The sequence below is a fragment of the Doryrhamphus excisus genome, chromosome 15, assembly GCF_030265055.1.
Source record: "Doryrhamphus excisus isolate RoL2022-K1 chromosome 15, RoL_Dexc_1.0, whole genome shotgun sequence".
NCBI lineage: Eukaryota > Metazoa > Chordata > Actinopteri > Syngnathiformes > Syngnathidae > Doryrhamphus > Doryrhamphus excisus.
In genome coordinates this window covers 17476250-17490593 of record NC_080480.1, presented here as the reverse complement: position 1 = coordinate 17490593, position 14344 = coordinate 17476250, and the positions used below count along the sequence as shown (strand labels likewise).

Here is a 14344-nt window from a genome sequence, read left to right as displayed (position 1 = left end):
GCATCACGAGACCCAAACACTAAAAACGTGCTTTGTTTGTTTATTGAGTTTTTTGTCTTCTTCTCCTTCAGAAGAGAGAAGCGTATGTCGAAACATTGGACAAGTCCCGTCTGGTCTGCAGGTACGCCCCCCCACCTCACCGGAGCCCCACCCTGCACCTCACATTCCTCTACAAAGCCACCATCTTGTCTCGTCTCTGCACACTTGCTCACCAGCCAGCACGGAAGGAAGACCTTTTTGTTTTTGAGGTAGGTTCTTTCCTTCACTGCTTTATGAAGATGTATTGCAAGGAAATTGAGACTCTTTAGCAAAGCATCATGGACATCATTTTAGTTCTTGGGATGGAAAAACATGGAAAGACATGATTCCAACTTTTAAGGCGTGATAAAGTTGTTATTATTTGTCTCTTTTTAACTCCGCTTGAGTCTCATTTCCTCATTTCTCAATGATAGCATTTTGGAGTAGAGGGACTCAGGAGAAGCGCTTCCATAACATCCAATATTGCCCACCATGACATTTACCACAAAGCGTCATTCAGTTTCTAGCACTCAAACCGGGGACCATTTCAGAAACATCTGGCCTCACGGTTTTGAGCATGTCGATGAAAGGGAGCGGTTCCCTCGCTTATCGGAGCGTTGGGTGGAGGTTCAGCCACCAGCGGGCCTGTCCGGACACGCGCTTCTTTTCAAACGTGGCCCTCAGCTATGTTGTTTGCATGAGCGCAAGCCAGGAGCCCACAAGAGAACAACAACAAAGAAGAAATGAAGAAATTTGCAGAGCAGCTCCATCAGAGGAGACAAGAACTTACAATGAGTGTTGGTGACCTTTGATCTTTGTGCAGAATGGCATCCATGGGAGTACAGATCGTATGCGTGGCCCTCGGCGTCCTGGGCCTGGTTGGCGCCATCGTGTGCTGCGCCGTCCCGAGATGGAAGGTGTCGTCCTTCACGGGCTCCAACATCGTCACCGCGCAGGTAAATATGGACAAGAAATAAGAGACAACGTCCCACCAGGGGCCGAGGACAGGCCGCAAAATCTGACAAAAATGTATTTGAAAAAAATGTATGTAAAAAATTAAGCTAAACATCTAAAAATTTAAAAACAGGGCACAAAAATATTAAATATTAATATTGGCCAATTGACTCATTTTTAAAACAAAATTTTCTTTTTGCTGAAAATACAATAATTTGTGAATATTAAATGTTCAAATTATTTAATTATTTATTCATAATAATATAAAATCCTGGAAGAACTAAAGGAGCTCACATTGAGACCCAAATTAGCACAAGTGATAAGACAATGGCACAATGTCGCCCTCTAGCGGTAAGTAGAGCATCTCCCTTTTATATAAAGAGACCGGAAGTCCTTTACTGTACTGTATCCCCACAATTGTTTCTTTTTTGTCTCTGAATGTTAAAATGTGTACAGTTTAATACGCGTGAGAGGCGTACCATTATGAATTATTATTTTTATATTATATTATGAATATAACATTTCAAAAAGTGTCCATTATTCGCTTTTCATTATTCGAGGGACGAATCTAAACAGTTTGCATGTATTCTCCTCACAGGAAGTGGGCTTCTATTGACAAACCCACTGAAAATGTGTCAAATAAAAGTTCTTGTCAACATATAAGCTCATTAAAATCCTAAAGTCATTTTTTTATAGACGAAATAGTCTTCAAACCGCACTTGTAAAATGATGCTTATCAACATTTATACGGCTTTTCATCCTGTTATTGCTGCCCTCTAGCGGACACTAGGAGAACTACTTCAAATAAAATTCTGCAATAATAAAATATTTTAATGTAAATTTTAAATAAAAATGGCATATTTTTCAAGAATGAATTATTATTTTTCCCTTTTTCAGAAATATATAAAATAAAATGATTTACTGTAAGTGAAAATAAACAGCTTATATTGCTCTGTGATGATGATATAAGAGTTAAATTAGACTGTATATTTTAGCTGATTGGTTGGGGGGAGGAATTTGGGGGTCCTGGGGTTCTCTTTGAAGACCTCCCGTAGTTTTAACAAATATGTCTCATGATGGATATTTCCATACCGTGCGTCGGTTGTTGATCCACACATTCGGTGTTGGTGCAGAGCCATCAGGAGGGTCTGTGGAAGACGTGCGCGGTCCAGAGCACGGGCCAGCAGCAGTGCAAGAACTACGACTCCCTGCTGGTGCTGCCCTCTGACCTGCAGGCCGCCCGCGCCATGACCATCATCAGCTGCATGCTGGCCGCCCTCAGCCTGCTCATCCTGTTCTGCGGCGCCGACTTCACCACCTGCGTGGAGAACGAGGACGCCAAGCCCAAGATCAGCCTGGTGGCCGGCGTGGGCCTGCTGCTGGCCGGGCTGGTCCTCATCATCCCCGTCAGCTGGTCGGCCCACACGGTGGTGAGGGACTTCAACAACCCCCTGGTGGCCGCCTCCCAGAAACGGGAGCTGGGGGCGTGCATCTTCGTGGGCTGGGGGGGCGGCGTGCTGCTGCTGCTGGCGGGGGGGCTCCTCTGCTGCTTCAGCAGGCCCAAGTCGGGCGGCTCCGGGGGGACGGCCAAGTACTACAGCAGCAGCGCCTCCGCCCCCAACAAGAACTACGTGTGAGGAGGACTCTGTCGTTAGACTTGGATGTGAATAGCCTACTTAAACACTTTGCTTTAGGACGGGGGGGGCAAACTTGTTCCCACACAGAACAATTAAAGGAGGCGCGGGGGAGGGGCACTGTTAATCGGTTTCTTTTTACAATAAGCTACAGGAGCTACAGGCTGAAGAAGGCCCCCGAGCCGCACTTTGGACACCCCTGGTTTAACTCTTGGGGGGGGCGGCTCATTTCTGTCTTTTGGTGCTGGGATTATTACAGGTGGACATGAAGCTTCTGATGCTTTTATTTTGATGGATGCTAGCTGTTAGCTAGCGCCTCAGTCTCCCTGATGTTTCATTCTCTTCTTTTGTGTAACAATTGATACAAATTTGGTGTAACCAATCGTTGTCTTTCATATTTTAGTAAAAAAAAACCAATAAACAAATGTCATTGTCAAATTTGGATTTATTTCAAAATAAAAGCATATATTTGTTTGTATTAAAAAAGGGGGCGTGCACCAAGAGGAATGTTCCTCTGTTATTTTATTTTTTAACAATGTGGGGCTTTTTTTCTACTTTGCTGTGATTTTGAGTGAAAGTCCTCTGCTTGAAGTTAAGATTTGGTCTCCAGGGCGCTGACGCGACTTCTCAGCTCCTCCAGCGCAGCTTTCACATCCTTGAAGTCCTTCCTCAGCGCCTGCAGCTCCTGATACCAAATACGGACATTGGATCATAGCGGTAGCAGATCAATAATACCCGGGGGGGGGGCTTGAATGTTACATTTAAGATGATGGAAGTCAAACATGATTTGGGTTTGTAGCAGACCTTCAGGACTAGATGATTGTGTTCATGGCTGGCGTGAAGGAGAATTTACAGGCCACAGGAACACGCCAACAGGAAATGGAAGACAAGCTAGCTAAACGCTTGATGTGCTAATGATGGAAAGGACCAGAGGGAGGGGCTTACCGCGCCGCCGTCCGTGTGGTTCGCGCTTGCAGAGACGCTGGTGGTCTTCAGGAGGCTCTTGTGAACTTTGAACTCTTTGGCTTTGGTGGTGCCCACGAAATCGTCCTTCAGGGAGATGAGGATGGGCGGGGCCTCTTTGCCTCCGAACCACTCGTCCGCCTCCACCGATGGCTCCGGGCCGATGGTGTCGGGGTAGAGGTCCTCCTGGAAGAGGTCCGACTGTGGGGGGGGAGGAGGAGAATCAGAAGAAGTAGGAGGTGAACAGGAAGAAAAGAAGATGGGGGAGTAGAAGAAAAAGAAAAAGGAGGAGGAAAAGGAAGAGAAGAAGAAAATGGAGGATGAAGAAGATGTGGAAGAAGACCAAAATAGGAAAAAGAAGGTGAAGGGAAAAAGGAGGAGTAGAAAGTGAAAAATTGGGAAGAAGGAAGGGGAGGAGAAAGAGATGGAGATGGAGAAGGAGAAGGAGAAAGAACAGGAGGAGAAGGAGAAAGAGATGGAGAAGGAACAGGAAGAGAAGGAGAAATAGAAGGAGAAGGACGGATAGGAGGAGGTGGACGAACAGGAGGAGAAGGAAAAGATGGAGATGGAGAAGGAACAGGAGAAGGAGAAGGAGGAGGAGGAGAAGAAGAAGGAACAGGAGAAGGAGGAGAAGGAGGAGGAGAAATAGGAGGAGGAGGAAGAACAGGAGGAAGAGAAGAAGAGGAGGAGAAGAAGGAGGAGATGAGTTGAGGTTCTTCACCTTCCTGGGCACGGTCATGACGATGGGCTCGCACTTCCTCTCGTGGAGTTTGTAGAACCTGAAGGCGTGGCGAGTGAGGTTAGTGGGCGGGGCCACGTGGGGGGGGGGGGGGGTCAAGCGACCTGCTAGCTTGCTAGCGTGCTACCTGGCTATCTCACACTTGTTGACCTCCAGGCCCCTCTTGGGCATGTAGCCCATCCCCTTCTGGCTCTCCTTGCTGCTGTACATGGACAGGAAGTGGACGTACGGCGCCTCCTCCGTCACCTCGAAGTAGCGGATGCTGCTGTCGCCCTGTCAGGGACAAGTGACGGGTGTCAGCCGGGGCAGGGAGGGTGGGGGGGACACACGCAAAAGTCTGCGTCTGACCTCTGACCTTTCCACAGAGGTAGACGACGCCCGTGTCGGGGTCGTAGAAAGGAAGCAGGACGCCGCTGCTGGTGTCCAATTCCTGCAAGTTGAGCGGCTCAGCAAACTTCTCCTGTGTGGGGGGGGGGCATCAGGAACGTGATGAAGAACCACGGCGTCTACTCTAGCGCCATGTGGCGCTATGTTGTGGAACATCAGGGCCGCTAAAGACTCACCGGGTCCCACAGCGCCACCTGCCTCTCGCTCATGCGACTGAAGCCGGTGGTGAGGATCCTCCTGTCGGACACGAAGACGGCCCGGACCGGCCTGGAGCCCTCATGAGGTTTCTCCTTCTCCTGCACATGACAGACAGCTGAGCCTCGGCGGAGGTGGCGTCCTCGCCCACCCATGAACTGCTGTACCAACGTACGAAGAGGACGGCGCCCTTGCGGGGGTCCAGCACCCTCAGCATCTTGTCCTTGCAGGAGGTGACAATCTTGGAGCCGTCTCGGTTCCAGCTGGCGCTGTAGATGAGGTCAGAGTGCACGGCGTCGATGGTGACGGCCGCCTCGCCGCGGGCCACGTTCCACAGGATGACCACGTTGTCACAGCCTGCAGAGATAGGCGTCATTCGGACGCGATGTACCACTCCGTGTTTCATCCCGACTCCAACGCTCACCTGCGCTCAACAGGACGTTGTGGGCCGTGGGGTGCCAGCTGAGGATGCCGACGCGCTTGGAGTGACCCTCCAGCTTGACCACGGGCTGCGTGAGCGGCGAGGTCAGCCCGGCGTCCGGGATCTCCCAGATCTGCCCGGGAAGATACGCCATGAGGAAGAGGAAGGTCCGAAAGACACAGAGGCGTGCGCCGGTCTCTCACCATGACGCTGCAGTCCTCCGAGCCGCTGGCGATGATGTTGTCGTTGTGAGGACAAAACTCGATGTCCAGCACGGGACCCGTGTGTCCGCACACGGTGGGGTAGGACATGTCGATGCGGCCCGTCTGTCCACACGAAAGAGCACAGTTTAGTTTAGTCGGGCCTGTTTGTGTCTGCGCCACACATTACGTTGCACCGTGAGCGAGCTCCCAGCATGTCTTGCGGCTATGAGTTGAGTACATTGTTTTGCCTGTTTATTAGCATGTACGCATCTGTTTTGATGCTAACGTCTGCGCCACACATTATGTTGCACCGTGAGCGAGCTCCCAGCATGTCTTGCGGCTATGAGTCGAATACATTGTTTTGCCTGTTTATTAGCATGTAGCTGTTTTGATGCCTGCGTTGTACGGGTCTACTGTCTGCGCCACACATTACGTCGCACCGTGAGCGAGCTCCCAGCATGTCTTGCGGTTATGAGTTGAGTACATTGTTTTGCCTGTTTATAAGCATGTACGCGTCTGTTTTGATGCTAACGTCTGTGCCACACATTATGTTGCACCTTGAGAAAGTTCCCAGCATGTCTTGCGGTTATGAGTTGAGTACATTATTTTGCCTGTTTACGAGCATGTAGCTGTTTTGATGCCGGCGTTGTACAGTTCCACGCTCTGCGCCACACATTACGTCGCATCGTGAGCGAGCTCCCAGCATGTCTTGCGGTTATGAGTTGAGTACATTGTTTTGCCTGTTCACTAGCATGTATGCGTCTGTTTTGATGCTGGCGTTGTACGCTTCCACTGTCTGCGCCACACATTACGTTGCACCGTGAGCGAGCTCCCAGCATGTCTTGCGGTTATGAGTTGAGTACATTGTTTTGCCTGTTTATTAGCATGTAGCTGTTTTGATGCCTGCGTTGTACAGTTCCACTGTCTGCGCCACACATTACGTTGCACCGTGAGTGAGCTCCCAGCATGTCTTGTGGTTATTAGTTCAGTACATTGTTTTGCTTGTTTACTAGCATGTACGCATCTGTTTTGATGCTGATGTTGTACAGTTTGACTGTCTGCGCCATACATTACGTCGCACCGTGAGCGAGCTCCCAGCATGTCTTGCGGTTATGAGTTGCGTACATTGTTTTGCCTGTTTATTAGCATGTATACACGTCTGTTTTGATGCTGACGTTGTACAGTTTGACCGTCTGCTCCACACGTTAGGTTGCACCGTGAGTAGGTTGGCCTGTGTTATATTAGTAGTATTAATATCTCTATAGTATTCTATAGTATATTTCTATAGTATCTCTATAGTATTATCTACAATGTCACCGTGTAGTTCAGGGACCGATGAGAAAACGGTGATAAAATACTTCCTTGTCAGCAGTAGAGCAACTGAAGGTGCAGCGTTTGATGCCGCAGCAAGCCGCCACACGTTGCGTGTAAGAGGCGGCGGGGGCGTGGAAGCCACATCCTGCCTCCACCGAGGCGACCTCCTAATATGGCGAAAACACTCCGAGTCGCAATAAAACTTCCTCATTCGCCTCCGAGTCTGCTGTGTCACAAACCACCCGCCGTGTCAGCACCAAGGGGTCAAAGGGCACGCACCTTGCCGAGCGGCAGCACCATGAAGGCCCCGCCCCCGCTGGCGTCCACGATCATGGCCAGGAACTTGGGGTTGACGGAGCAGAAGGTGCTGTCCCAGGTCATCTGGGAGACGCGGATGTCGTCGTAGCATTGGTCCGCCTTTGCCGCCTGGCCGAAGACGTGGCGGAACTTGCTGGTCCTCACGACCTTCCTGGACATGGCGACCTGTGGAGGGCTTTGGGGGGTGGGGGGAGGGGGGGCGGCATCGCAGGTTTAGGAAAAAGGGGGCGGTGACGTGACACGCAGACGAGGAAAAGAGGAAGCAGAAACTTCTCACAACTGCTTCCGCTTGTCGTGCTGCAACGCGGCGCTCCATGACGCCAAAAAGCAACACGATACATCAGAAAAAGACTTAAAATGGCTAACAATCGTCCATTGGTGCATCACATGACGAGGATGAGGGGGCGGGGCCTCGCACTCATCCAGGTTGCAACTGAGGCAGCCATTTTTGGTTCATATCATGCAAACTTTCATTGACGCCAAAACAAAACACCGATATTTACCAACATCCCATGAATGCACCACAGCAAAGGGCTGCAGGTGCGTGACAGTGATGATGATGATAATGATGAAGGCTTACCTGGTAGCGTTGGTGGTTGTTGCCGAGCAGCGAGCCAGCCGCCAGAATGAGCGGCGGGAGGAAGAAGAAGAAGAATAGTGACACAAAGTCACCACAGAGGAGGAAGTAGCACAGGAAGTGGGCGTGGCCACGGCACCACGGCGTGAGGTCAGCCGGGTGGCGTCGCAGCCGAACTTCAAGAGGTCAAAGTGCACACGGGAGAGAAGCCATCTTGGACGTGACAGCCGTCAGAAGCCATCACACGGGTTCTTCACTGACACGCCATTTTGTCCAATTAAAAAGGATCTGATCAATTCAAATAAATTACTGAAAAAAAGAAAACTTATTTTTTAATTAAAAAATGAAACAAAAAAATTAAAAAAAAAAACAATTTGGAAGAAAAAATATTGCTCTTAATTTTATTGTTTTATTATATAATTATTATATAATAATTAAAATGAATATATTTTTTATCATTGAAATGGCAAACAATTAATAAATGAATAGAAAAATTAGGAAAATGATTTGACTGTGAACACAACACTGTCAAAAAGTGTGTCAAAAAATAATTGTCACCGATCAAAAATGCTTAAAAATTTACTGGGGGGGGGGGATTTTTTCAATCAAAAAATTAATGAATAAAAAATTAATAAATAAATCCAATGATTTGACGGTTAACCACTAACAGGGCATTACTGGATCCATCAATCAAAACAAATAGGGTGCTTGTGCAGATGAAAAATCTATTGATTTGACCTTTGACCCCCCCCCCATCCTTAATCAATCCCAAATGAAAATTGCACGGCTTGCCTTTGACCCCCCCGGAAGAGAAGACAAGGTGCACGTTTACAAATATAGACTTGAGTTTTATTGCACAATCGTCTGCAGTCAGATCAATGGTCTGTCTGCCAGCAATCACAGGCGCTTGCATGCCACTAGAGGGCGCCACATTCACCCATCATCATCGTCATCATGGAGACATGGAGCAGGTCCTTAGTGGGTCAACTACACGACAATTATTCTGACCCGTTACAAACTAACAGGCTAGCCGGCGCTGCTGTTCTATTCCGAGATACACTGTATATGTTTTTTAAAAAAAAAATACTTTGTCCCGCTGTACTTCCATGCGTATGTACTGTACTTACATACATACATACATACATACATGTTGGGACGGGTTCCCCTCCTGTATAAGCACTTCCTGTCTGCTGTAAGCGCTTGTTATGGGCGGGAGAGGAAAATCACATCAGACAGGAATGATGACCTTATGGAGCATTCCACCGTACGCGTGCCATTTGCGCCCCCAGGAAGTCAAGTTAAAGTAACAGGAAATACATTTTTTGTGTCCCGCACATTCAACCCATTTAAGGACAATTTAAACTACCTTGAACATTGGGAATATCCACGCTTCCTGAAATGAGACTTCATTTCAATCTGTCCCAACTGTACTTGAACACACCCAGTCCCGTTGGCCCACCGCATCACGCCCTTAGTAACGTGGTCACATGGTAAACAGGAAGTTGGATCAATCAGATCCCCTGCACCCCAGTACGTTCATCTTCAGAGTGATACAACAAGCAAATGGCAGCGATTTGGCGGAATGCCCCCCTAAGCGGTACCACTGTACATATATATGCCCGGGACGCCTAATTTGGGACATTCCAGCTACTGTTGCGGCACCTGAGAGGCGGGACGAGGACGGGGACGGGGGCGGGGCAGCGGAACACGCGGCTGACATTAACAGCGAGGGTTGCGTCCCCGTTGATTTATGATGCATAGATTGACCTGTGGCGGTCCCGCCCACCCGCATACTCTCGGAAATAGTGTAGTCGGGGTCAGGAAAAGGTGAGCAAAGACGGGGCGGCACCCCTCAAGAAGAAACACTTGGTCGTATGTACGTATATACGCTCTACATACATGGTTCTATATTTACACCACGTGTATGGACTTGACCTTCAACTTGGAGCCCTTTAAGAGCAAGGAGTGATGCTTCGGGGAAGGGGGGGGTGGGGGCGGGGGTGGGGGTGCGATCAAGCTAAGGACGAGCTAATAGCTACTCATGCATCTGTGACGTTAACAAATCAAAGTATGTCGGCGTATGCATGCTAATTTGGCAATAACAGCGCCACAATGGCTGAAAATATTCATTTTCTACCGCTTATCCTCACGAGGGTTAGCAGGGGGTGCTGGAGCCTACCCCAGCTGTCTACGGGCAAGAGGCGGGGTACAAGAAAATATACTTTTATTGTTTTGAAAGGATAAATCTCAGGTGACCTCTTAAAGCAGGAAATACCTGAATAAGCGTGCGGTCGTCATCATCTAAGCACTTCCATGTTGGCTCAAAGGGCGGTGCGCAACCCACCTCTGTACCTCACATGCATTAAAAAAAAAACAATACAGCGCATTGGAAATACATGGTGGTAGACGACCACAACGTATCACCAAGCCGGGTTCCTGCTTCCCCCTGCATTTCAAAATAAAATAAATAAATCGAAGCTCATGTCACTCATGTAAAAGGCCGTTTCCTCCTGCGATTTCAGCTCAACAATTGCAATAAAAGTGACTTAGTTCTCTAAAGTGACGCTTAATTAGCACTGTTCTCTTTTGCGAAGAGGGAAGCTAAGGAGCTAAATAGTCGACGGGGGCGGGGGTGTCGTGGTTGTTCAAAGTCAGTGTCCCCCCGTACAATCATTTTACAACCCGCTAGCCCGATGCTGCAGGAGGGATTTGTGTCGCCAATCTAGCCACCCTGTCGCTAGATTTGGCGAGGATCTGGTAGTGAGACTCCTTTCGGCGATGTGACATGAAAAACAAGAAAAGGGGAACAGAGGTACGTTGGTTTGCAGTTGGAGACATATTTTTTTTTACTCCGTTAAGCAAAAACGATAACGTGGACCGACCGCAGCCACCGATAGATCGCAGTCCTGTGGGCTGTTTATACAACGACCGCTGCTTTGCTTCCTTTTACACTTGCGTGACAGCATCTAATGCTGATATCTTGCTAAAACGTTGCTTTTTACATACATGTATTTATATGTAGTCACATGATTTCACATGGTTCCACTGCAGTTGCTCCCCCTAGTGGGGAACTCGGTGAACTGCATCACCTGTCTATTTTTGGCCCATGCTATGGACAGAAAATATTTCAATGTTAAAAATAATTAGGACTATAAATCCGGAGGCGTGTGCCGATGCATGATATGGACACGCTGCATAGGTAACGACACTGCCCCCCCCACCCGTCCGTCCCATCAACTAACAGGAACTTCCTAAGGAAGCTCAGCAGTAAAAGTTTCCAGTGTCTTCTACTCGTTCCATGTGAGAAGATCCACAGAAAGAGGCGTGAACATCCCGAATCGCATGCTAGCTCACCCGTCTCTGCCGCAGGGGGGCGGGCAGGGGGTCAGTCCGAGGGACAGTTGTAGCTGTTGATCCACAGCAGGTCGTCCAGCACCCCCCAGTGCAGGTAGAGGATGGAGCCCACCACCAGCACGTGCATGATCTGGTGGCTGTTGCACCAGTAGTCAAAGAGGCCCGGGCGGAAGCGCTCGGGGATGCGGGCGATGTTGATGACGCCGCCCAGCACGGCCAGCGCGTCCATGGTGAGGAAGTGGCGCAGCGAGGTGGGACTGCCGCCGCCCACGCCCACCCAGCGCATCAGGAAGAAGGAGAAGCGGAAGAGCGCCTGCCAGGCGAAGGAGCGCAGGCGGCGCACGCTGCTGCGGGCCGTCACGGCGCAGTAGATGGCGTGGCTGGAGAGCAGGATGTAGACGGCCAGCGCCACCGTGCGGATCAGCGGGTAGCACAGCAGCGTGCTGTAGAGGATCGGCAGCGCCCCTGAGACCACAACCGCACGGTCATTCAAAACTACAACCCCACGATAAACGATCCGAAAACGCACATCGGATGTGGTCGCACGTGTGTACCCAATGGAGCGGCCACTTCTGCCGGAATGCGTAGGGTGCGGGAAAAAAAAAAAAAAAGAGCACTCACCCAGCGTGTTGATCATGCAGATTCCGCACACGTCCAGTTTGAGGAGGGTGTGGTAGACCGGCTCGCCCCCCTCGTGGTTCATGAAGAGGTGGTAGAGCACCGAGCCCAGCTGGGGCGACAGGCAGGCCAGGAAGTGCACCACGCCCAGCCACGTCACGCTGATCTGGGACCAGGGGATGTTGAGCGGCAGCAGCACCAGGAAGCAGAGCAAAGGGATGCCTTCGGGGGTTGGGGGAGGCAAGGTTCCATATTGAAAAGACTCGTTTTGATATGAAAAACAAACCTGCTCTGCATGCAAATAACCCAAAGTCAACATCTAGTGGGGGAGACTTTAGCTCTGGAAAGACCACATGACTCGTGACACACGTGATTGGCGGCTAAACCTATAGCGCCCCGAGTGGTATGGCCCATAAACTGCATAAACAACCGAAGACGCTAAGTGGACTGGCAGCTCTCTGGGAGGTGTTCAAATATTGACACGAGGGTGGAGAGTGAGCAAACTCCAGGAAATAGTCAGATCCTAAGAAGAGGTAAACAAATAGGCAACAATGGAGGACATCCGTCTTCTGGAAGTGGCCACCACTCCGGCACACGGTATTGTCACTAGCTCCGCCCCTTTGGGGTACCACAATGTGGACCTTTTGCCAATAGGAAGCTTGTGCTCCCTCGCCCGGCCTATCGGGTCTTGCAATGTCAAGGCAGTTGGTCCCGGTCACGTGATACCACCAACAATTTTAACACATCTATTTTAAGGTGGGACGTTTCCGCTCCACGGCCAATGGACCACAGTTTGATGCTCTGGAGGGACGGACACGGCCTTCCGGACTTCCTGCGGAGGGGTCTAAGATCAACATTAAAGATTCATGCACGACTTTTTCCCTCCCAAAGTGGCACTGAAAGCTAATTGGATCACACCCCACCACCGCCTGGGTTTTTTTTCCCCCCGCCTAATAAGTTCATGTAGTGGCGCAATTGCATCTGCTGTTTATTATTATTATTATTTGGTGTTTCTTCATGTTTTTTGGGGGGACTTAACATGCATGAATACTCACCAAGGTTTCTCACCAAGGTTTGCATTGGCATCGGGACCAGTGAAAAAATTTGGCACAAACCCCTAAAAGTTACTCAGGGATTTCATTTTCATTTTCAGGGATCGTCACCAAATTTTGCGGAGACGTCTGTCATGACAGGAAGTACAAAGAAGTCCCCAAAAGCCAAAATGGCAAATATACAGCAAGTCAGACATCATGATTGGAACCATCCATTTTGGGCCAAAACGGGGGGGGGGGGGGGGGGGGGGTCGTATTTTGACTAACTCCTCTGAGGGACTTGGACCAAATGGGCCCAAATCAAAGACAATGTGTGGATGTGAGCGTGCACGGCAACAAAGTTTGGTGCCCAGTTTGAAGATCGGCCCCCCAAAATGTAAAGGTTAAGAACTGTACCACAAGGTCAAGAACAATAAACATACTGTTACATTAATAGTGGATCAGTTTTTCCTAAAGGACCTGATTAGCGTGTGTACCTAATGAAGTGTCCTAATGAAGAGAAGAAAAGGTGATTGATGTGGTTTTCAAGTCCACTCACCGTGGGTGTAGATGTTCCCAAGTTCGTTGTGCAGGTAAAAGAGGCTCCTGATGCAGTCCTGCACGGAGGAGACGGGTCGGTATCCGGTCAGGACGTACTTGTTGAACTGGAGATGAGGGGGCGAGCTGGCCCAGTCCAGGAGCCGCGGTCCGTTTAAAAAGGCCATGGCGAACACCACCGATAAGAGGACGCCGCCGAACAAATAGTAGACGGACTGCACGCCGACGTAGACGTTTAACAAGAGGACGGCCACTAGGATCTTGTGGGACAACATTGGCTTCGGTGGATCCGGTCCTGTTAGCCGCCTAGCTGCTAGCAAACTCGCGTCCAAGTGTGCGGCCACTACCCGGGGAAGGTGGCCCCGCGCCGGCCCGCCGGTACCTGGCTGAGTGTCATCCACCGGGCTGGAGCTCCACGCTTCCAGCCGCGTACATGACGATGTCGGCACGGTCGAGTCAGCGTCTGTGGCATGGGGACAATGTCAGCGCAGCACCCAGAGGACACGCCAGCCTGGTCTTCATGTCAGAGACTCTTCCTCCGCGCTAGCATCCCGGGGAGGGCGGCGCGTCACGGCCGCGGATGCTGCCTGTGCGTGTCCATGCAGCTCCGGAGGATGCTGCTGCCTCGATCCCGCCTCCGGTCCGGTCCTGGAGAAGGGACCGAAGCGCGGTCACAGCTTCAGCATCCCCGGATGTTCTCGTCCTAGCTTCCCTGGTGCTCTTCCGAGGCTGACAGGACAACGTGGGGGGATTCTCGGGCTGAGATTTGAGCGACCGCTGCGGGCTAGCAAAGCCGTCCTGACGACGGGGTGGCGTCAGCGTGGGCCGACCGGCTCGCGGTTCTCTCCGGCAAACACGAGTGTACGTTCACCATTGTCGTTTGGTGGTTAATTCAACTGGTTTTCTGGGGCCGAATGAGAGCCGCGGTCTCCTCGGGACGGCCTTGGATCCTCTGCAACGCCTCGACACAAAAGACAAGCGGCACCTTCATCGAAGGCATCTTTTCCGGCCTGCTTTTCAAAATAAAAGTACCATTTAACGCGTTGGCGTCAGGCAAATA

The 14344-nt window shown here is 50.3% G+C and overlaps 3 protein-coding genes across 4 annotated transcripts; 1 reads left to right on the top strand and 2 right to left on the bottom strand.

Moving 5' to 3' along the window:
* Positions 1–95: 95 nt before the first annotated feature.
* On the top strand, positions 96–3044 carry cldni (claudin i). The gene is made up of 3 exons (XM_058048593.1): positions 96–248; positions 842–974; positions 2106–3044. The coding sequence occupies exons 2-3, from the start codon at positions 843–845 to the stop codon at positions 2607–2609; spliced, it is 636 nt and encodes a 211-aa protein (XP_057904576.1). The 5' UTR covers positions 96–248; position 842; the 3' UTR covers positions 2610–3044.
* coro1a (coronin, actin binding protein, 1A) lies at positions 2865–11799 on the bottom strand. Of its 2 annotated transcripts, none has more exons than XM_058048525.1 (11): positions 11699–11799; positions 7108–7321; positions 5515–5637; positions 5315–5444; positions 5066–5247; positions 4872–4991; positions 4664–4768; positions 4436–4581; positions 4291–4348; positions 3552–3770; positions 2865–3291 (listed from the first exon to the last, which is right to left on the bottom strand). In XM_058048525.1, the coding sequence occupies exons 2-11, from the start codon at positions 7303–7305 to the stop codon at positions 3199–3201; spliced, it is 1374 nt and encodes a 457-aa protein (XP_057904508.1). In that variant the 5' UTR covers positions 7306–7321; positions 11699–11799; the 3' UTR covers positions 2865–3198. The 2 variants fall into 2 exon arrangements, with proteins under 2 accessions (XP_057904508.1, XP_057904509.1); XM_058048526.1 differs by lacking the exon at positions 11699–11799 and adding an exon at positions 7727–7895.
* Positions 8543–13559, bottom strand: paqr4a (progestin and adipoQ receptor family member IVa). The gene is made up of 3 exons (XM_058048579.1): positions 13286–13559; positions 11699–11917; positions 8543–11542 (listed from the first exon to the last, which is right to left on the bottom strand). Exons 1-3 carry the CDS (start codon positions 13557–13559, stop codon positions 11109–11111), a joined length of 927 nt encoding a protein of 308 aa, XP_057904562.1. The 3' UTR covers positions 8543–11108.
* Between the last annotated feature and the right edge of the window lie 785 nt (positions 13560–14344).